This window comes from Coenobita brevimanus, chromosome 8, assembly GCF_032717465.1.
Source record: "Coenobita brevimanus isolate Jiangsu-jjx chromosome 8, ASM3271746v2, whole genome shotgun sequence".
NCBI classification, from domain to species: Eukaryota; Metazoa; Arthropoda; class Malacostraca; order Decapoda; family Coenobitidae; genus Coenobita; species Coenobita brevimanus.
The window spans coordinates 34329464-34353062 of record NC_136961.1 but is presented as its reverse complement, the minus strand read 5'-3'; the positions used below and the strand labels follow the sequence as shown (position 1 = coordinate 34353062).

Sequence of the window (23599 nt, the reverse complement as noted above, 5' to 3'; positions counted from 1 at the left end):
GCGCCGCGCCCGTATCGGACCAATATCACGTAGAACCAGAAACCCAACTCCCCATCCGCCATGTAGGTCCCATAACATCCTCGGGTTTAGTCATTCTCGGAAGCAGTCATGACATACCAACGTCATTCTTCTTGGACACAGGATCTATAGTAAATCTCATCTCCGAAAATTCCTTACAAATTATTCATCGCCATCACAACCACGTCAGTTTCCTAGAACCACCAGACATTCGCCTATGTGGTGTTAACGGCTCAGAGTTTAAGGTTAAGGGAAGAGTCACCCTTGAAGTCAAACTCCACAGAGATTTGCCCCCTATCCCCATTGAATTTCATGTCACTAATGACTTGCAGTATCCCGCAGATGCCCTTATTGGTTTCTCCACCATGGCACAACATTCCATTGCATTATTACCTGCTTGTGGTAGTATAGACATTTCTGGATTCCCGGTTTCCACTATGGAATGTCCCCGTCCTGTTCTTACGATCAAATCAGTCCTTCAATTACCTCTGTCCCTATCACTACCAAAAAGTCCAACCCAGCCCAAACCACCACTATCATCATCTGAGAATACAGAGAACTTTCCTTTACTGACTGCGAGCAAGGACATAAATTCCTCAATGTCTCCTGATACATCATCTCAGCCCTCGAACATGGCTCTTACATCCTCTCCCGACAACACTATCGCTGACTCAGACATGTCTCAGTTACCTACCTCACACAGTCTGAATGATCTTCTCCAACACGCAGAGACGAAATTTGCAGTAACAAATACGTGCACAATTTTGTTACCGCATGAGTTCACCAAAGTCTCTGTTTGTGTTGCCGGTGCGAAAGAAGGAGTGGATGTACTAACCCTACCTGAGACGTGTTGTGTGAATGGCTTGACTTATGAGTCAGCGTGGTGTACAGTCTTAGAGGATAGTTTATGCTACCTGTACTTGCTCAATGTCACAAATGCTCCACTAAAACTTAAAAGTGGTGTAAAGATTGGAGACTTCCTAGTATACCCAGCGGCTGTAAAGGTGTGCCAGGATTCCTCAATTCCTACTATTCAGACTGATGATACGCCAATCAGTGTATGTACTATTAACTCTAAGGGATCTGCGCCGACGCATTCACCCGATATGCTCTCACATCTCACTTGCACAGATTTCCCAGAAAATACGCCTCAACTCCTCGACCTTCTGACCTCATACAGAAACGTGGTTGCCTTACCCAGTGAACCGATGGGTAGAACAGACCTTGTCAAACATACGATTGAACTACTCCCAGGAACTCAGCCGATTTACATACCAGCGTATCGATTTCCTCACAGCCAGAGAAAGCAAACAGATCAAATGGTACAGAACATGTTAGACCAGGACATTATTGAACCCTCCGTCAGTCCATGGAATAGCCCACTTTTCTTAGTACCAAAGAAGGACGGCAACTTTAGACCAGTAGTCGACTATCGTAAGGTCAATTCTGTCACCGTTCCAGATCGTTTCCCGTTACCTGTCCTCACTGATTTGCTAGAATCCCTTGGTGACAATAACGTAGTCTTTTCATCTTGAGACCTCCTCAGCGGGTACTGGCAGGTCGAAATGGAAGAGTCCTCTCGCCCAGTTACAGCCTTTAGCACCCCTTCTGGACATTTTCAGTTTAAGAGACTCCCTTTTGGTCTGAGAAATGCTCCTTCCGTGTTCATGCGACTTATCCATTCAGTCTTCAGCGGTATGATGGAACACTCTCTTTTTGCTTACCTAGATGATATCATTGTTGTGAGTAAATCCATCCCTGATCATTTTACCAAACTCCAGCAAGTCTTTGAACGCCTCCAGCTCGCAGGCCTGAAAATCAATCTCAGTAAATGTGACTTCCTGCGAAAGAAAATAAAATTCCTAGGCCATGTCGTAGATGCACAAGGCATTCATACTAATGAGGATAAAACTAAGGCGATCATTAACTTTCCAGAACCTACCACTACCGACGCTGTACGAAGTTTCCTGGGCCTCAGTGGCTATTATCGTCGCTACATCCGGAATTATGCACAGATCGCCGCTCCTCTGACTCACTTACTCAAGCAGAATGTGCCCTTTGTTTGGACTAACGCCCAGTCACAGGCTTTCCAAAGGCTAAAGACAGCTCTTGTAAATGCCCCTGTTCTAGCGTTTCCTGTTTATACCACACCCTTCCTACTCTGCACAGACGCCTCAGGCACTGGACTTGGTGCCGTTTTGATGCAACTCGATGAAGCATCAAGGAAGCGCGTAATAGCGTATGCTAGTCGCACCCTTACAACCGCTGAACGTAACTACAGTGTCACAGATCTCGAAGCGCTAGCGGTAATCTGGTCCTTGAAACATTTCAGAGATATAGTCTATGGTTATCCAGTGCATATCCAAACAGACCACCTTCCACTATGTGATTTGTTCAAGAATCGCCTACCATCTGCCAACATTACCATCACCTCCCCTCACTTGCGCATGCTCACCTTCCTCAATGACAGTGATTTCATTATGGATCAATTTTCTCTGGCCTTCAGCCGTTCATGGGTTCATCCAACAGTTGTGTTTCCCCCTGTGGTTATCGCTTTCATAGGTTTTCTACTCATCATCTGTGCAGTGCATTGTTGTGTCAGACAAATGGAACGTCGAGTCCAGGAAATCAGAGTCGCTACCGGCATAGTACGCCCTACACACGACGTAGAAACTCCCCGTACTTAGTGCCCTCACATTCAGTGACTACCATTGCCATCTAACCATTCACCAAACTGTGAACAGCACTCTGCCTACTAGAAAATGATGGTATTTCTTTCATACATTACTGAGTGACAGTGTATCCTACAGAAAATACAAAAAAAAAAAAAAAATGAAGGAAGAACAACAATAGATCTCTCATATCTACTCCTTGTTTATCATGTATCAAACTATTATTGTGTACTTCCCATTATGTTTATATATCCCTTCGACCCTTACTGGATTTGTACCTATTATTCCTTGAATATCTTATATATATATATATATATATATATATATATATATATATATATATATATATATATATATATATATATATATATATATATATATATATATATATATATATATATATATATATATATATATATATATATATATATATATATATATATATATCCTTCTAATTCCCTCCCCTCAACATGGCCATGTCTCCCCTACTGCCCCTGTATCATACTTATCCCTTGTACAAACCTCCCTGGTCCTGCCTTACTACTATAATCAAACACCTTTTAACTCCCGGTGTCAGGAGACACCGTCTCAGCTACCCGGGGGAGTAGTGTACCCCCTCCACAATATGTCTACCCCCGATGTATATATGTCCCCCTCCAATGCATACATGGCCCCACTAAATTTGCTAGGTCAGCATGCTTTCCCACGCCTGAAGATGGCGTTATTGCATCAGTTCATATCAGACAGCGGAGAAGGGGAGACTGTTTTACTGTGAGCTTGTAATAAACTCCTTATCTAGCTGTTTGTACACGGAGTTTCTATTACCAAAGTATTGCAAGTTACAATAGGATTCATTTGAGAACAATCAATCAAAGATCAGTGTCACAGGGAAAGGTAAACATTCGAACTGTGTGTCTGTGTGAATAACATATATTAATTTTGATCCGATTTGGATCAGAACTGGTGGATGAGTTGATGATTAAGCAAGAGGTTGAGCTCTTGTTTCTTAGAACAATAGGTCAAAGGTCATTGTCACATTGTCAAAGTCAACCTAAACTGTTTTATCTAATTTATACCAAATTTTGTGGATGGACACAGATTTAAAGAAGGATAAGGAAATTGGATTTCAAGAATAATTCAAAGTTCAAAGTGACAGGGAATGGTCAAAGGTCAAGGTCTCTAAGTAAAGTCAGCACAGACAGTTTTGATCTGACCTGAAGTAAACTGAGTTGAAGAGTTATAGGTTATTAATAAATGCGGTAACATTTAAAAAAAAAAATGTTAATGATCAAGATTGCAGAGAAAAGTAAGTTATTTGGCTTTTCGATCAGATGATGGGTGTGGGTGTTACATTCTCTGAGTGCTCCTTCTTGTTGAAAATTGTTTTCTTATGATTTAATAACATTCTCTAATCATTTTGAAGGAACAGAAATCTTGGTAACTTGAAATGAATGAATTCAAACTGATACTGTACCGGGATGAAACAAAACAGAGCATATTGAAATATATATATATATATATATATATATATATATATATATATATATATATATATATATATATATATATATATAAAGTAATCCCCGCACTATCTGGACGCTCACTTTCTGGACATCCCCACTAGCAGGATATTTTGGTCCCGGGATCCAGTATTCCCAAAATGGGCCAAAAATCGCAAAAAATTTGAAAAAAATCCAACTTTTTTCCCCCTGTAATTTGAACTCGGCGCACGCGGCGCAGACCAGCTGTATTTTGGTGCATAGTTCCATCGCTGTCCACTAGAGTGCCCCTGCATCCTCCCCACTTACCACCCGTCTCGTGTTGTGAGTGCATGCTCATGATTATGGCAGCCCACATGCTCACTTTTGTGGTGGTGCCCTACCTGCTGCAGGCTCTGCTGCTGCTTTCCTGCCTCTTCTTTGTGTGTGTGATGATGGCCTTGCCACCTGAGAAGAGGGAGATATTGGACAAGGTGGATTGGGGATGGTCAACCACATGCATCCTTCATGAATTTAACCTGGCCCGATCTACTTTGTCTGATATCAAGAGATCCCGCAACAAACTCATGCAGTACATGGCTGACTTCTCATCGAAGAGCAAATGCAATGTGGAGAGGAAGATGATGTTTACTCCCCGGTATGCAGAAGTCGACCGCTCCACGTTGATTTGGTATCGACAGCAACATGCTGCTGGTGTGCTGCTGCGTGGCACAGAGCCGAAGGCTGCTGCTGAGAAGTTCACAAGGCTTCACAACGCCCCAGACTTCAAGGCATCCGAGGGTTGGCTCTTCGCGTTCAAGTTATGTCATGGCCTTACCAACTGTAAGGCCCATGGCGAAGCTTTGGACGCCAACGAGGATGGAGTAGAGGAGTTTCGGCACAAGGTGAAGCGCTTGATCGACAGGGAGGGCTTCACTCTTGGTCAAGTCTACAACACTGACGAAACTGGTTTATTCTATCGTTCTTTGCCAACGAACACTCAAGCTGAGGAGATGGAGAAGAGTGTACCTGGCCACAAGCTCTCCAAGCAAAGGAGATCTGTTTTGTGTTGTGCCAATGCTAACGGCATGCACTGGCTTAAGCCCGTTATTGCTGGCCATGCAAAGCAGCCTTGGTGTCTTCGTGGAGTGATGGATGTCCTTCCTGTCGTTTGGTACCATTCTTTGAAGGCATGGTTCACTGCCCACATCTTCAAAGACTGATTCCACCACCATTTCGTCAAGGAGGTCATCCATTACCAGACGGAGAAACTGGGAATCCCGCACGACCAGGTAAAGGCCCTCCTTCTCCTCGACAATGCACCTGCTCACCTGTGTGACAAGGACTTGGTGGCTGAGAATGGGCGCATTACGTGCATGTTTCTGCCACCTAATATGACTGCTTTCATCCAACCAATGGACCAAGAAGTGATCGTGGCAACGAAGAGTGTACCGACAGAAGTTCCTGGGTGAGGTGATGGTTGTTCTCGAGGACGAGGACGAGTGCAGGGAGGGACGGGACACGTGAGGCCAGCGGACTTTGGAAAACCTTCGCCATTACAACATCAAGTCTGCAATCTACAACTGGGCCAGTGCAAGGAAGTAAGTCCCTGTCAAGACTAGAAAATGGTTGGTCTTGTCTGCTTCTCGGAACGGATGTGGAGCACGATTTCCTAGGTTTTGAAGTGGATGACTTCCCTGCACGTCTACGGTGCATGGCGATGATGGTGATGTGGACAAAGTGTGTGAGTGGTTGGATGACGACGAGGGCGATCCTGGGTATCAGACCATGTCTGATATCGAAATCACATCTTCAGTTGCAGGTGTCAGTACCCAGCTTGAAGATTCTGACAAGGATGGTGACGATGATGCCGACTCCTCTCAGCATGACACTACTCCAGCCATCTCCAAGCTGAGCGCACTCCGGGAACGCGTAGAGTTCGTTCTCGACTACCTGGAACACCTGGACTGCGACGGAGATGGGGCCCTTGGGACTTGTGGAGGAAGTGCGCGATTTCAGGCAGCGCATCATTAATCGCCAAAATCGTCATTCCTTGCATCAATCAACCATTGACAGCTTTTTCTGACCCCTGATCCCCGCTGTGCCCAGCCCTGGCTCCACTCCATTACCTCCCCAAGATAGGCCCTCATCCTCTGAGCCACAGCCCAGCACATCAGGCATGGTGGAGTCACCACTGGACGTGAGTTTGCGCCTATCTTCAGAGTCGTCTGCAGTGGGTAGTCCATCACCACGACCCAGCGACGCACCCCTAGGCCACCTGCATTAGCTACTCTCAGACTCTGACAGTGATTAAACGGCAAGATCTCTCCACTAGACCACATGGGAATTTACAGTGTTGTGCAGTGAAGAAAACAGTGCATAGTGTTAAGAAATTAGAATTGTGAGTGCAAAGACTAAAGTTCAGAGTGCAACACTGATTTTATTGATTTTCAGTGGAGCGCAAATTAGACTAGAGTGTATAATGTTAAGAAAATGGATTTATGAGTGCAAAGACTTAAGTGCAGAGTGCAACACTTATTTCATTAAGGTGCAATGGAGAGCAAGTAAGACTAGAGTGTGCAGTGTTAAGAGAATGGAATTCTGAGTGCAAATGACCAAGTTCAGTGCAAGACTTCATGTACAGTATACTGCAGTTGCTTCAGGTATGTCACGGGGTTTTTAAAATATCGCGGTAATTTTGAAATAATTGGTTAAATGTTATTTGAATTGATAATAATATTCAATAATATTGAAGAGCAGAGACAATGATTGTCTTGCTACATCAAGCAACGATTACTTTACGCTGACTTGCTACGATTCTCTAAGATCGAGAATTTATAAACTTTCTCAACAGTACACAGCAGAGACTAATTACTCACAATTGCTGAATTACTGTACTGTTAGCCTCTGGAGAAAGTTACTTCACCCCTGACAATAAATAACTAATACTAATAATAATAACATCAGGTTCTTGCTGATGCATTAACTCCTGGCACAACGGATTTTAAGTTAATACAACAAGACTGGTCTAAGTACCAGTTATGAATAGTAAAACGTTTATGCAAGCTAGGAGCTATATGGAAAATAAGCTTAGTTATGGAGAAATGAAACAAGATTTTACTTTACATTAAGCTCAAGAAAAGAACTGTTAAATTTATTGATTACAAAAAATAAATTTAACATTACAATTCAAATCAAATTAATGAGACGCACTCACTCACTCACACAAAAGCTAAATACTTACGCCTAGGAAAAACACCTTAACTAAGCTCTTAAACTAGGATTATACAAAAAAGAAATACCAGTCGATGAATGCTATGTATCACCCGAGGGGTGGGAGGACTGGATTAACTGTCTCAGTGGAGCTTGGGTGCTAGCGACCTCTCACACTTCTTGGAGTACAGGACCTTCCTCCGTCACAACAAACACTAGACTGCCCAAGTCGTGGGAAAGAAAAGCGGAGCACTCGGCCGCATTTTCTAACGGTCAGAGGCAAGCAGAGACGAACAATAAAAAACATTAGTATCGCTCAGTACAGCACTTAGTGAAGTGCATTAAATCGGTCACTTTTGAAAACAGTGACGAATGTTTTGAAAAGTATACTCCGAAATGGAGGGAGAAACGGTTAGCTGAGCGATACACAGTGAGTTTTCCACTAATAGTTCGTGGCTTCTCACAAAAGGGAAATGTCGCGAATTGATTCATGACATTACGCCCTTACAAAGTTAAATTTTTTCCTTATGGGAAAAAATTTGTGGATATATATATATATAGGTACACATCCTAAGTCATTCGCACAAGATTCACACTGTGGTGTGTGTGCTATCCTGCTACAGGAGAAAGTCGCAGTCGCCAGTGAGCAAAAAAACCTCGTATTTACGTTAATAAAAGCAAGCTTGAGGGAAAAACTCCGTGACGACGGTGAAAATCCTGTACTCAGGTCAAACTGAGCGAAAAGTCGCTACATTTACACTGACAACTAATTGTTGTGTAGCGTGGTGTATGTAATACACGGTGTAGGTGTGACAGTTGTAATGTAACTGTACCTAAGTGTAAAATGACACAGTAAATAATATGGCGACGACGAAGGCAGAGGAGAAGAGGCGGCAGCGTGCGGCAGATGATCAGCTGGTCCGCACACCAAAACTGCTACACCCATTGCTGAACCTGCAAAACCAATTGAGGTGGAGCATCAAAAGTGTCAATGGAACAAAATTTTATTATGTTACAATTACTCTCTGCCTAGCAGTCAGTGCTACGACGTACATTCGAGGTCGCCATTAATTATAGCACACAATTATGGTCGGCAAGTTGAGAATCCTTGTGCAAACTCGGGTCTTCAACCTGTGCCTTAACCTACATTTCTTATATTAATATCGGGAAGCTGAGAATCCCTGTGCAAACTCGGGTCTTCCATAGCCTCAAGTCGCCACTGCGGAGTTCTCTCTCGAACTTCCCCCTTAACCTACAGTACTTATATTAGTATCGGGGAGCTGAGAATCCTTGTGCAAACTTGGGTCTTCCATAGCCTCAAGTCGCCTCTGCGGAATTCTCACTTCCCCCTTAACCTACAGTACAATACTTATATTAGTACCGGGAAGCTGAGAATCCTTGTGCAAACTTGGGTCTTCCATAGCCTCAAGTCGCCTCTGCGGAGTTCTCTCTCGAACTTCCCCCTTAACCTACAGTACTTATATTAGTATCGGGGAGCTGAGAATCCTTGTGCAAACTTGGGTCTTCTGTAGCCTCAAGTCGCCTCTCAACTTCCCCCTTAACCTACAGTACTTCTATTAGTACCGGGAAGCTGAGAATCCTTATGCAAACTTGGGTCTTCCATAGCCTCAAGTTGCCTCTCAACTTCCCCCATAACTTACGGTACATAATATGTATGTACAGGCCCTGGACATAATGTGTCCTGTGGGGCCAAGGGGCGAGACGTCAGGTCTGCACACGCTTCACCACTACCCTGTCTCTCAACTGTCTCAGAGATTACGGGTGTGGTTACAAATGGCACAGGAAGGGCATGTCCCTGATTAGTGGTGATACTTTGGCACACACTGCAGGAACGGACAAAACTATCTACGTCTCGTCCCATCCCTGGCCAGAAAAAGTCAGCTCAGATACGGCCCTGGGTCTTCCTTTTGCCCATGTGACCTCCTGAGGCTGATCAATGACCCCATTGTAACACTGCTAGGCGGTACTTGGCGGGAACGACAAACTGCAGTCGAACCTCACCCTCGGGTGTTCGTGACTCACGGTAGAGCCGTCCTTGTTTACGAAGGAACTTGGCTCGACCTCCCCGTGAATACTTTATCACTCGACCCTTTTGTTTGTTCCGCACGGTAGCAAGTGTCGGGTCAGAATGTTGTTCTTGTACAACAAGTTGACTACACATCAGATCTTGCGGCGATTCAATGATCACTGGGGTGACACAGTCTGGAGCCTCAGTCATGGCTCGTGTTACCGCAGCAGCCGAAGTCTGAGTAGCGTCATCGGAGCAACTATCCTTGACTCCATTAATATTTCCAATGATGAGTTCAAATAAGGGTTCTGGCATGACAACTGCAAGTGTCATACGAGTATAAAATGGAGATGCCACCTGGATACATGCCTCAGGGAACAATCTCACTGATCCATCAATAAGGTTTGCATGGATCTGTCGACCTGTATACTGCTCAGGCCGAACTAAACTCTGCTTAACAGAGCAACCTGAGGAACCATTGTCTCTCAGGCCCTTCACAGGCATGACTCCCACAAACCCTGGCTGTACAAGGAAGGTACTGTCACCTGTGGTGGGGCCTGTGGAGGAAGCAGCTAGCCACTCATGAGGCTGCTAAATTGATGCGGCAAACATTGTGCCTTGAGAATTATAAGATGGAACATTGGCCATCTGTGGAGGGGGGTTCACTGTCACTGTGGGACTAATGAACTGTGGGGAAGTACCCACACTGGTAGGGACGTGACCACCGTGCTGCTGCTGAGGAATGAAGGCTGCGTTCGCTTCCTGCCTCTTTTGAGCTGGTGGTGAAAAAGTTTGTCCCGACGGTCGGTTGCGTGGCTGATACTGCTGCTGGTTAGGGTACTTGTTGTACCTCTTCCACTCAGGTTTCTGAGTGTTCTGCCCCTGGTCCTTCCACTGTGGTTTTGGACCTTGGCCATTACTCTGAGAATGGCCTTGTTGCTGGGGTTCAGTCTGAGACGACTTCCCAGACTTGGCAGTATCTTTTCTGCTCCAGGTGTTTTGCTTACGAGTTTGATACCCGTATGCAGTAAAGAATGCGTCAGCCTTTTCTGCCATTTGGCTGGCATCTTTCACCTGGCAGATCTTAAGCTGTGCTATGAGCTCAGCAGGCCACGACCTCTCTAGCTGTGTACGCAGCATAAGGTCAATTAGGTATCCCTCACGCGTGGAAGGAGTTTCATCTTTCTCCATCCACTCATTTAAGTAAGCTGTGAGACGATCAAGGAACTGAACAGCTGTCTCCTTGTCTTGGAGACGAGCTCGCATGAACTGAACTTTGGCGTCGTCTACTGTGAGACCATACGCCTTAATGAGTGCAGCTTTCATCATCTCATATGTGAGATTGTCTCCACGAATTCTGTGGAGAATATCGAGGGCAGGGCCCTCAAATAGGCTAAGAAACTGAAGCCGCTTAGCTGCCTCATCCAGTTGATATAAGTCTGCCATGTCCTCAAAACGAGCTATGTACGGCTTGATTCGCTCGCTTTCCTTGTATGAAGGAAGCTTGATGCGTGGGGTCGCCAGGACATGTGCAGGGAGAACGCTCGTGGAGCTTGGACCAACTGCAGCAGACGTGTCTGAAGCCAAGGAATCTCGCTTGAGCTTCAGCACTTCAAGTTCATGTTCTCGTTCTTTGTCTCGTTGTTCACGCTCGTATTCGCGCTGTTCTCACTCTTGTTCGCGCTGTTCTCGCTCTTTTTCTAACTCGAGCTCGCGTTGTTTCTGCTCGTGTTCGCGCTGTTCTCGCTCTTTTTCTAACTCGAGCTCGCGTTGTTTCTGCTCGTGTTCGCGCTGTTCTCGCTCGTATTCGCGCTGAATCCTACGCTCTTCACGAGCATCTTTCTCACGTTCTTGCTCGTAATTGAACCGTGAGAGAACGTAACTCTGTATTTTCTCTGGGTCTGTGAGACCCATATCTTTGGCTTCCTGTACAAATACAGCGGTAGCCATGGCGCTAATTTATTAAGCAAACGAAACTGAGCACTGACTGCTTCGCAAACGAATGCTAATAATACAAATAAAGAATACAGACACAAGCTAGTGGTGACCAGTCTTATCTAGTTAACTGGCAAAGAATAAATAAAAAATGTAAATGACTGGGAAGACAATAATAAACACAATGGGTACGGCGACTTCCCAGGAGCGAATAAAATCGTCTGCCGTTACGAAAAATAAACTAGAGTTAAGTATTCTATTGATTAATAAAGCAAAATTCACTTACTAAATTAAGGGTAAACACCAGTAAGCTTGTGTCTATAAACTTTAATGATAAATACCTAAATATGAATGAGTGAGCACTATCTCGTGAATAGCTTTAGAGCTAGGAGTTAATATCCTGGAATGAGGTCGCCAATTGTCACGGGGTTTTTAAATATCACGGTAAAATTGGGATATAATTGGTTAAATGTTATTTAAATTGATAATAATATTCAATAATATTGAAGAGCAGAGACAATGATTGTCTTGCTACATCAAGCAACGATTACTTTACGCTGACTTGCTACGATTCTCTAAGATCGAGAATTTATAAACTTTCTCAACAGTACACAGCAGAGACTAATTACTCACAATTGCTGAATTACTGTACTGTTAGCCTCTGGAGAAAGTTACTTCACCCCTGACAATAAATAACTAATACTAATAATAATAACATCAGGTTCTTGCTGATGCATTAACTCCTGGCACAACAGATTTTAAATTAATACAACAAGACTGGTCTAAGTACCAGTTATGAATAGTAAAACGTTTATGCAAGCTAGGAGCTATATGGAAAATAAGCTTAGTTATGGAGAAATGAAACAAGATTTTACTTTACATTAAGCTCAAGAAAAGAACTGTTAAATTTATTGATTACAAAAAATAAATTTAACATTACAATTCAAATCAAATTAATGAGACGCACTCACTCACTCACACAAAAGCTAAATACTTACGCCTAGGAAAAACACCTTAACTAAGCTCTTAAACTAGGATTATACAAAAAAGAAATACCAGTCGATGAATGCTATGTATCACCCGGGGGGTGGGAGGACTGGATTAACTGTCTCAGTGGAGCTTGGGTGCTAGCGACCTCTCACACTTCTTGGAGTACAGGACCTTCCTCCGTCACAACAAACACTAGACTGCCCAAGTCGTGGGAAAGAAAAGCGAGCACTCGGCCGCATTTTCTAACGGTCAGAGGCAAGCAGAGACGAACAATAAAAAACAATAGTATCGCTCAGTACAGCACTTAGTGAAGTGCATTAAATCGGTCACTTTTGAAAACAGTGACGAATGTTTTGAAAAGTATACTCCGAAATGGAGGGAGAAACGGTTAGCTGAGCGATACACAGTGAGTTTTCCACTAATAGTTCGTGGCTTCTCACAAAAGGGAAATGTCGCGAATTGATTCGTGACAAGGTACTCCTTTTTACTGTCAGAGTCTGAGAGGAGGCGGGTTATTCATCGAGATGGCCAGGGACTTGTTGTAAGTACCCAGAATGTTTCATATTGTACTCTATTTTCTATACTTACCTCTAAAACCTCATTTCACTCTTTTATGTCCTTTATTGGTATGAATAGGGTCTTAGGTGCTATGCATGTGCAGTAGGGAGGTGTTTTCTGAGTTTGGCTAGATTAGGGTCCATAAGTACCAGTCCAGAAGCCAGGGACTTGTAAGTACCCAGAATGTTTAATGTTGTAAAAACTCACCTCTAAAACCTCATTCTCTGGTTCTTTTGCATTTATTTCAGTCTTTTATGCCCCTTATTGGTGTGATTTGGGTCTTAAATAGGTGCTATGCATGTCTAGAGGTAGCTGAATAGGTGTTTTTCTGAATCAGGGTAGGTTAGGGTCCATAAGTACAAGTCCAGGAGGCTGGGGCCCACTATCCGGAAGGGACCACTTTCCAGACATGCCTTTGGCTCTATTACATCGGATAGTGAAGGGATGACTGTGTGTATATATATATATATATATATATTGCAAGATCGTGCGAGCAGGGTGAGAGTAGAGTTCTGGACAAATGTGGAAGTGTGCATGGAAAAGTTTGGAAGGAATGAAAGAGTGTTTTTTATTGATGTGATGAATGGTAAAGTAGGGAATGTGAAGGTGGATGGAAGAGTTGGTGAGTGGGGTGTGCCTGCTGAGATACCGTAGAGAGAATGGTAGTGCGTTAGTGGACATTTGTCCCGGGAGGGAGTTGGTGATAGCCAATACCCTCTTCAGGCACATAATGATTCACAGGTATACATGGCAAGTGATGAGAAGGGTGGGTGGTGAACTGAATGAAAGGAAGGCAATGATTGATTATGTGTGTGTGTGTATGAAAGGATACGAAGATGTGTAATGGATGCAAGAGCTTATAGAGGTTGGGGGGAGTGGACTTTCTGACCACTGCTTGGTGGTGGCCAGAATCTAGATCCAAGTAAGATAGAGAAATAGTAGAAGGGAAGGATTGGAGGAAGGAGTAGTTACAAGGAGAGTGGAAAGGTTACAAGAAGATAAGAAAAAGGCAGAATATAAAAGAGAAGTGGAGGAACAATTGAGTAAGTATGAATTGGAGCAGATGGGGGGCGTGGAAGGTGTGTGCAAGATATTCACAGAAGAAATATGTGCAGGATGTGAGATGGTGTGTGGGGTGAAGAGAAGATGGAAGGGGGTGCAAGGAACAGCACGGTGGAATGAAGAGGTGAGACAGGCTGTGGCACAAAAGAAGAAAGTGTACAATGAATGGCTGAGAAATAGGGACGTGGAAGAAGTTGAGAGGCGGAAGAGAGTTCTATGTAGAAAGGAAGAGAGCGGTGAAAGGATTAGTAAGAGAGAGTAGGAAGAGAGTGAATGAGGAATTTGGAAGGAATTTGAGTGTAAAGTGGAGGGACTGTAAGAAAATGATCTGGAAAGAGGTGATGAGAGTAAGACTAGGTGGTTGTGAAGTTAGCAGGGGAGTGAAAGAAGTAAATGGTAGATTACCAGTGGAGAAGGGAGAAAAAGTGAGCAGATGGAGAGAACACTTTAAGGAATTGTTGAACATAGCGAATGGAAGTAATGCGAGTATAAGTGGCTGGGGAATGGCTGGGAGAGGGAGGGAGGTGAGAAGACAGGAAGAAATCACTAGGATAGAAGTTGTGGAAGCAATGAAGAAAGTCAAATTGGGGAAAGCCCCAGGAATTGATGGAGTCAAATTTTCGAAACAGATTTTCTTGGCACAAACCTCCGTTTTTGATGAGAAATATTGGAAAATACCAAAAAGAGTGCTTACGTGAGCTTATTAGTGTGGTGAAATGCTGAAGCATGGGGGAGAGATAGTAGTAGAATGGATGTGGAAGATGTGAAAATTGGCCTGGGAGGAAGGTAGAATCCCAGAGGATTGGAAGTCAGGTATAATTATTCCCTTGTACAAAGGAAAAGGGGAAAAAGAAGTGTGTGATAATCATAGGTGCATTTGTCTTCTTAGTGTAATAGGAAAAGTGTATGGTAAGATACTTATTGACAGAGTTAGGGAAATAACAGAGGAATTAGTTGGAGAAGAACAGCGAAGCTTTAGGAAGGAAAGAGCTTGTGTAGATCAGATATTCATTCTTAGATATTTAGTGGAAAAGTTTCTAGAGAAGGGAAAGAAGCTGTATGTGGCCTTCATGGATTTGGAGAAAGCATATGAAAGGGTGGATAGACAAGGATTGTGGAAAGTATTAAGAATACATGGAGTAGATGGGAAGTCGTTGAATGCTGTGAAGAGTATGTATGATGGTGCTAAGGCTACAGTGCATGTGGGTGGTGAACTGAGTGAATTTTTCTCTTTGAAGGTTGGGTTGAAACAGGGATGTGTCTTGTCTCAATGGTTATTGAATCTGTATATGGATGGGGTAATAAAAGAGATACAAGGTAGGGAGGTGGATGTTGGAGTGGCCCTAGGGAGAGAGAGTAGTGTTTGCAACTCCCTGTACTGTTGTTTGCAGATGATACTGTGTTGTTAAGTGAAGACGAAGGGGAGCTGCAAGGCTTGGTGGATGAGTTTGGGAGAGTGTGTAAGAAACGGAATCTAAAGGTTAAAATAGTGAACAGTAATGTGATGGTCCTTGAGAGGTGTGAAGTCAGTGAATGTACGGCGATGTTGGATGGTGAGGAAATGGAAAATGTAAGTACATTTAAGTACTTGGGGAGTGTGATGAGTAAGGATGGAAGTTTGGAGGGTGAAGTGCTTGAAAGGGTACAACAAGGAAGAAAGGTTGCTGGTTTCTTGAAAGCAGTGATAAGAAACAGGGAAGTGAGCATGAAAGTGAAAAAGTTACTACATGACAGTATTGTGATACCAACTCTAACGTATGGACGTGTAGCTTGGACGTTGTTGGTAGCACACATGTCAAGAGTGATAGCAGTGGAAATGATTTTTTAAAGAGGTGCATGTGGAGTCACATGGAGAGACAGGCTGACAAATGAGGATATAAAGGAGCGTTGTGGTGTGGATGTGGATGTGATAGGAAGCATTAGGAAGAACACATTGAGGTGGTTTGGCCATGTGGAGAGGATGGAGGGTAGAGGCTGACGAGGAGGGTGTATGTGAGTGAGGTGGACGGGGGGAGAGGGAGGGGGAGGCTGAGGATGAGAAGGAAGGATGGAGTGGAGAGGTATATGAGAGAGGGGTGTGTGAGTTGGGAGCAGGGCAGTGAAATGGCGGGTGAAAGGGCGACGTGGAGACGATTTGTTTGTGGCCACCCTATACGGGATGAAGGCGTCTGGCAAAATATATATATATATATATATATATATATATATATATATATATATATATATATATATATATATATATATATATATATATATATTAATAAAGAGTACACTTACCTCAGGATTGACAGATTCATTCTTTGTGAACAATATCTGTCTGTCTCTCTGTCTGTTTTTATGTCTAAATGCGTGCGTTGTTGTGTTATGGCAGGAAGACAGAAGGTGGCTTACGTCCACACTGAGTGGGGCTGGGAAGAAAGTTGGCTCTTCAAACAGAAAACAACACATTGTTAATCATGACTCATACTATTTTTTTTTTTCTCACAACGTTTTATAGTATGCCAATGCTGTGTCATAATATTAATATATATTTTAGTTCACTAATATTTATGTCTGTGCTAAACTTTTCTTAATCCGACATGACCCAATAGAGGCGAGATTAAGCGTTGCAACAGATGATTATGCATGGAAACAGTTTCTTTCATCACACTTTTTATAATATCTCACACACAGTGGACACTTCTGTGCATTGGTCAATCACAAATCATTAATTCTGGGACAATAATTCCAGAATTTTTGCTAAGTAACGGCTTATAGCTCGTGATATAAATGTCCGGTAGCACAACACATATTCACACTGGAGACCACAAAAGAGGATGGTTCAGACTTCAGAGTAGTTGCTCACAGGGAGTTAGGAATGATTTAATCATGTCCCTGCCGTAATGCATGCCCGTGTTTTTGTTTGTGTATTTTTTACGACAGAGCAACAAGCTGTGACTGGTGGGGTGCTCAAATTTCAGTCAGATTTATCCACCAGTAAAGTTGCAAATGTAAAGAACGATTAAGTGCATTCTGTCTCTCAAGGTAAGTTTTTAGTTAAGTTAAAAAAAAAAAAAAAGAGGGGGGGGGGCATTTCAGCATTTACGTCCCTCATAATGGTAACTTGATAAATGATGGAATAGTTCCATCTGTCAGTCACACAGGTCTTTACTACCATGTAAGGACTGGAGCAGGCTGGGGGAAGGCTATTTAGTTTCATTCCAGGCATTATGTGAGCTACAAACCCCAACTAACCCTCAGATATATAACCTTGTTAGCCATATCTGGTTAACCGTCTAGACCACCAGGAGATCCTGTGCTTATACAGTTACCACCTGTTGCAATAAATGGCTTTCTCGGGTACTTGTACCTCACTATTATAGTCACCTGAACGTTTCACCACATATAGTAAGTGGATGTTGAATGCCCTTACAAAAAGAAAGATCCAGACATTAACCCGTCACGTCCAGGTTGATTTCTCACCAAAGATCACCCTCAATCCCGTCAAATTTTCGAAACAGATTTTCTTGGCTCAAACCTCCGTTTTTGATGAGAAATATTGGAAAATACAAAAAAAGAGTGCTTACGTGAGCTTATTAGTGTGCTATACGGGTGTCCCTCCGAACACCTGGTACCGTCTTCTCTGTGCACACGCTTCTGCTGTCACGTTTTCTATGGTAGGGGTAGCTATTGCAAACCACTCAGAATAGGTAGATATTTGTTCATTTGGTACGAATTTATGTGTAGTACAAGAATATATAGGTTTTCACACAATAATATAGGCGGTATAAGCGTTGTTTCACCCACTGAACACATCAACATACCGCACCTCCCTTGGCGATGGAACCTCCTCATTTTGTTTCTTCCTCCAGCGCCACATAATCTTTGTCCTCCACATCGTCATCGATTGGAGAATCACTCTCGCCCGTGAAGGCATCAAGGGTGGCTTGAATTTCGTCGTTGTAGAGACCGCCGTGGGATGTCATTACTGGCCAGGTTACTGCTAACAGGTGAGTTGCCGAGACAATGGCGTGCGAGGGTCACGCGGGATCAGGCAGTGATCCCGCCTGGCAGCTAGTAGAGGAAGGTCTCCCACACATGCCTACCAAAAATCACCCTCGAAACTTGAAAAATGTGCAAATGACGGACCTTGCAACTGCAAAATGTACTGGTACGTTGTTGGGTCTCAGCATGTTGTGATGTACCCATATGTCGTCGGGACGCGATGGCTAAAAAGGTGTGACAGAGCCAAGATTGCATGGGCTTAAATGATGAGTGAATGAGTGCATAACTAATTTCACTAGACGTGGTGTAGACAGTTTTTCCCACTCGTGCTCTCTCCATGCTGGTGTTTGAACCATATTTCAGCTCATCCTTAGATGGGAGTAGGAGCTCAGGATGATGATCAAAAGCCAGGAAATAAGAGACAGTGCGAAAATTCCTTTGGTTCTTATTATTACAACATATATTTTTTTATGCAAGGAAGAAGGAACCAAAGGCTAGGAGCCTGCAAACCGTTCCTTCCAAGAAAAAAAACATTAAAAAAGAGAGCCAAATTCAAGACTCGTTTATTTCGAGATGCCTGGACACATTGCGTTTGAAAGACTGGAGATCATAGGAATTATGAAATGTAGACAGTGGGAGACAGTTCCATTGCTGACTTGTTGCATAAATGAAGGACTGGGAGTAACGGTTAACTCTTGCATTAGATAGTTGGATGGAAAAGAGATGAGAGTTTGTTGCTAGACAGGTGATACACGCCCGTGGTAAAGGTGGAGAGATGCAAGCAGACAGTTCAAAGGAGCAGTGATCATTGAAGTAGCGATAGAAAAGAGATAAAGATGCAACAGTGCAGTGAAGAGACAGAGTTTGAAGGGAGCCAGTAAGAGGAGGAGAATTAATGAGATAAAAAGTCTTTGACTCCATCCTATTGAGAAGAGCTGTATGTGGGGAGCCTCCCCACACATGAGAGTTGTACTCTATACAGGGGCGAATAAAACCCGTGTATAAAGTCAACAACTGTACCTGGGTAAAGAAGGCACGGAGTCAGCTTATGACACCTAATCTCTTGGAGGCAGATTTTACCAGAGATGTAATATGATCCTTCCAAGATAAGTCGTGAGTGAATGAAATCCCAAGCATGTTCAAGGATGATGCAGGATTGAGCTGGATATTATTAAACATTAGTGGGTACTCCTTTGGAAGATTTTGCCAGGTTGATAGGTGTAAAAACTGAGTGTTTAATGCATTAAAAATAACCAGATAATTTTTACCCCAGTCAGAGATACAAACCAAGTCAGACATTAGGTGTACCTTAGCCTTATCCCTTGTTTGTTGAAGTACCTGCTGAGATGGATGGTGCGGGAACCGAATGGAAGGGTGAAGGGTGGAATCATCAGCATACGAGTGGATAGGGTTAAATGTACAGCTTAGAATGTCATTGAAGAATAAAAGGAAGAGAGTTGGTGATAGGACAGAGCCCCGAGGAACACCACTCTTGATAGATCCAGGAGAAGAACGATGGCTGTCTACAACAGCGGCTATACTGTAGAACGACCAGAAAGGAACCTAGAGATGAAGACAGAGATAGAAGGACAGAAACCATAAGAGGGCAGTTTGGAAATTAAAGATTTATGCCAGACTCGATCGAAAGCCTTTGAGATGTTAAGTGCAATGGCAAAGCTTTTGCCAAAGTCCCAAGAGGAGGATGATCAGGAGTCTGAAAGGTAGGTGAGAAGATCGCCATTGGAGTGTCCCTGACGGAACCCATACAGATGATCAGAATGAAGGTTGTGATAGGAAAGATGCTTTAAAACGTTTCTGTTAAGAACAGACTCGAAACTTTTGAGACACAGGATGTTAAAGCAATTGGACGATATTTAGAGGGTTGGGAATGGTCACCCTTCTTTGGGACTGGCTGAATGAGAGCAAACTTCCAGCAGGAAGGAAAGGTACAAGTTGAAAGACAAAGGAGAAAGAGTTTACCTTGGCAGGATGTAAGCACAGAAGCACAGTTCTTGAGGACAACAGAAGGGAGTCCAGCAGTCCCATATGCCTTGTTAGTATTGAGGCCAGTGATGGCAGAAAATACATCAGTTGATGAAATTTTATTGTCAGCCATGAGGAAGTCAGAGAGAGGATGTGATCGAGGAACAGCACAGAAATCATCTAATGTGGAATTGGACGAGAAAGTCTGAGTGAAGAGATCTGTTTTATCAGTAGAAGAAATAGCTACAGAACCATTAGAATAGAAAAGAGGAGGGAAGGATGATGAGGTAAAGTTGTTAGAAAGGTTTTTGGTAAGGTGCCAGAAGGAGCGGAAACAATTCGAGTTGGAGAGTTGAGAGCATTTAGTATGGATGAAGTTATTTTTAACAGAGTGAAGAACAGACTTAGCACGATTCCGGGCATAGACATAAAAAAGATGTGATTCAGAGGTGGTTTGTCTCTCGTACCTTTTATAGGCCCTCTCCTTGTTGTGGACAGCATTAGAACAAGCATTATTCAGCCAAGGCTTTCTTGTGTTAGTCAAAGGATATGAGAAGGAAATGTATGCTTCCATGCCCGGGAGAATAACCTCCGAATTACACAAGGTACACCCAGATGGCTCCCTGCCATGGAAATAATCATTCCAGGGAAAATGAAAGAACTACTGCCTGAGGGCCTTCCAATCCACAGCTCCAAAGCGCCACAGTCGACGTTTCTTTGGAGAGTCCACAGGCCGTGCCGGAGTGACAGGACAGGTATAGGTAATAAGGTTGTGATCAGAGAAGCCCAACGGAGAGAAAAGATTAACAGTGTAAGCAGAAGGATTAGTTGTATGGAAGAGGTCATGTATGTTGGAGCTCTCTCCAATGCTGTCAGGGATACGAGTAGGGTGCTGTACAAGCTGCTATACATCATTAAGGATAGAAAAGATGTAGGCTTGTTCATCAGATGGATCAGTAAAACAAGAGGAGAGCTACAGTAAAGGTGGTGGTGAACACTGAAATCTCATAGAACGGAGATTTCAGAAAAAGGAGAAATGGATAGAATGCGTTCCATTGTAGAAGTAAGATAGTCGAAGAATTTCTCATAGTCAGTAGAATTAGGGGATAAGTAAATAATGCAGATATATATAGTCAGAGAAAGACAGGAAAGCCGAAGCCAGAGAGCTGAGAACTCAGAAGAATCAAGTTCAGGAACACGAGAGCAAAATAAGTCGTTGCGTACATATACACAACAGCCACTTCGGATTTGAAATGAGTACAGAGAAAGTAGGAGGATAAAAAAAAAAGGTTTGCTATCAGTTGGTTCAGACAGCTGAGTCTCAGTTAAGAAGACAAAGTGAGGTTTAGAGAAGTAGAGGTGGTGTAGGCATTAATAAAGTAGTAGCAAAATATGTAATAGTTATAGGCGTTAATATAATCATAGCACAATGTGTAACACTAGCACAATGTATATAATAAGCAGGTGGATTTCTCTGGTGCATCAGGCCCAGACTACCAAGAATATCAAACATATGATATATATCAGACACATGATGAAAACATCGCCGGGCCAAGACTGCCAACAATGTTAAACACATGATATAAACATCTCCTGGCCCAGCCTACCAAGAATGCCAAACACATGATGTATGTCAAACACATGATAGCCACAATAACGGACGCGTTCTAGCTACTATACACACACACATATACACACACGTCAGCCAGCCGGATACCAGACAGTGATTTATACCCAGAAATCAGGTGTACGAGCGAGTAGGAGATGGGGGAGAGTAGGAGACAGGCAGTAGTGGAGGAAGTTGGCAGCCAGTAAGAGATTAAGCTGTCACTCTGACAGTCAGTGAGTCACGTCACTCTGTCCCTCACACAAGTGCAGCGGTAGGCAGTAAGCAGTATAAGTGTGTCAAAATAAAACCGCTAAACACCAGCGTGTCTCTACCTCACCTCAACTTACAATACAAGATAGACAGGGGGGAAGGAGTTGATACAGAGAAAGACCTACCTCGAGACTAGAGAGATAAAACCTTACCAATGAATGTAATGCTAGACTGAAAGGCCGTGCAATATGCATAACTTTCATTCCATTCTCATACTTAACAATAGTTAACTCGGATAATACATTTTTAAGCAAACGTATTTCCGATTTCAGGAAGTAGACTTGGCCCTGGGTCCACATGCATTTGGCTGGTCAAGATATAAGTGGATGGATTTCTCCCGATATTTGTCGCAAGTTGAATACAAAATTTTAGCTGCCCGTGGTCGTCCTGAGGCTGACCCGTGGGGCTTCTTTCTGCCTCTGTCGCCACTGGTGTGGGCTTCTGTAATGATGGCGCTATTGGTGGTGATCACTATCATGCAGCTCCTGCCAGCCTGCCTTCCCACTAGCACACAACACACAGTCAGGCGGGACACGAATATCTTTATCTGTGTTCGGGTTCTTCTCCAGGAAGGTAACCTTCATGATAACTCTAAACAGAAAAAAATTTTGTTGGAGGAGTTTGTTGGACACAAGATCCCAAGTTAATGTGTAGTCAGGGAACTTAGTATTACCCTAGTTTTGTCCGAATATTATTTAATACAGTACTAACAAAGCATTACCAAAGGTTTAACTGAAGCAATGTTGATCGCGAACTCATGGCCTTTTTTCATTTCTTCACCAAACTAAGAAAGATATTTCTCTAATTTTACAGATAAGGCTAATAATAATCCTTTTGCACGTCTGGGTTACTCAAATAATCTAGTCATAGTGATATTTCTATTCTAGAATATCACTGATAAGCTCAGGCAGATCTCTGTAGGTAATTTGCACAGTAGTAAGATATGCTAACACAACTCCTCTCATCTCTGCATGCAATGAAAATGTTTTGTGTCCAAACAGACATCCGAACAACGACAGGCTGGTGGTGGTGGGAACGAGTGGCGCTGGGGGTGTGGATGCTGATGATATTGGTGCTGACACAGAGCTACACTGGCAACCTTATGTCCCTCCTGGCAGTCAGACACAACAGAATTCCTTATGAAGACCTCAGAGATGTACTTGACTCTGGCGTTGGGATAATTCTTTGGGAATATAACGTGAATACTCCGTATCTCCGTGTAAGTGTTATAATTAAAGCCCCTTTCTGAAAAATGCCCTCTTTCCTCGAAGCCAACATTAATACCACCAAAAATCAGAGCATGTGCTCTGCAATAACCTAGAAGTTTGTTAGGTGTATTTACGTATATATATTTTTTCTTTATTCAAATTTCATCAGTCTATGAGAATATAAAAAGTTAAACAAATATCTGAAAAATATTTGTATTAATTTTTATATCTTCTTTTAACTGTTCAGTACACTACATGGCCATTACACATCACACTATATAATATAATATAAAGTGGTGACTAAATAGTCTCTAGCCACGTATTAACCTGCGAGGGGAATGGGGAACATCAGTACCAAACATCAGGTCCTTTCCAGGTGACGCCTAAATTAGATGTCCTTGACCTTCTCTGGCAGTCTAATTGATCATTTTTGCAACATTCGCTGCCTTTCCTCCAAATTCCTCACCCTTGGACACCACCTCTCTTCCTCTAAACCTCACCTTCCTTTCCTTACGGCAAAACAACTATCATAGGCTTCTGGTAGGAGACCAGTGAATCCTCTCTAATTTATACGCTCATTTCAAATCCAA

General features: G+C 43.1%; 3 protein-coding genes across 3 annotated transcripts in view; all 3 read left to right on the top strand.

Moving 5' to 3' along the window:
* Positions 1-22448, top strand: part of LOC145406091 (glutamate receptor-like) — a gene marked incomplete at its 5' end in the record, with an annotated part of 94397 nt that extends 71949 nt beyond the window's left edge. Inside the window, one exon of the mRNA XM_080277285.1 lies at positions 22074-22448. Within this exon, the coding sequence (XP_080133411.1) occupies positions 22074-22448 (375 nt within the window). The remainder of the gene's footprint in view (positions 1-22073) is intronic.
* LOC145407423 (uncharacterized) overlaps positions 1-23599 on the top strand; it is a 583744-nt gene that overhangs the window by 112890 nt on the left and 447255 nt on the right. The gene's annotated exons all lie outside the window — the stretch shown is intronic.
* LOC145406083 (ionotropic receptor 93a-like) overlaps positions 22784-23599 on the top strand; it is a 99934-nt gene continuing 99118 nt past the window's right edge. Inside the window, exon 1 of the mRNA XM_080277272.1 lies at positions 22784-23020. Coding sequence (XP_080133398.1) covers positions 22784-23020 — 237 coding nt within the window. The remainder of the gene's footprint in view (positions 23021-23599) is intronic.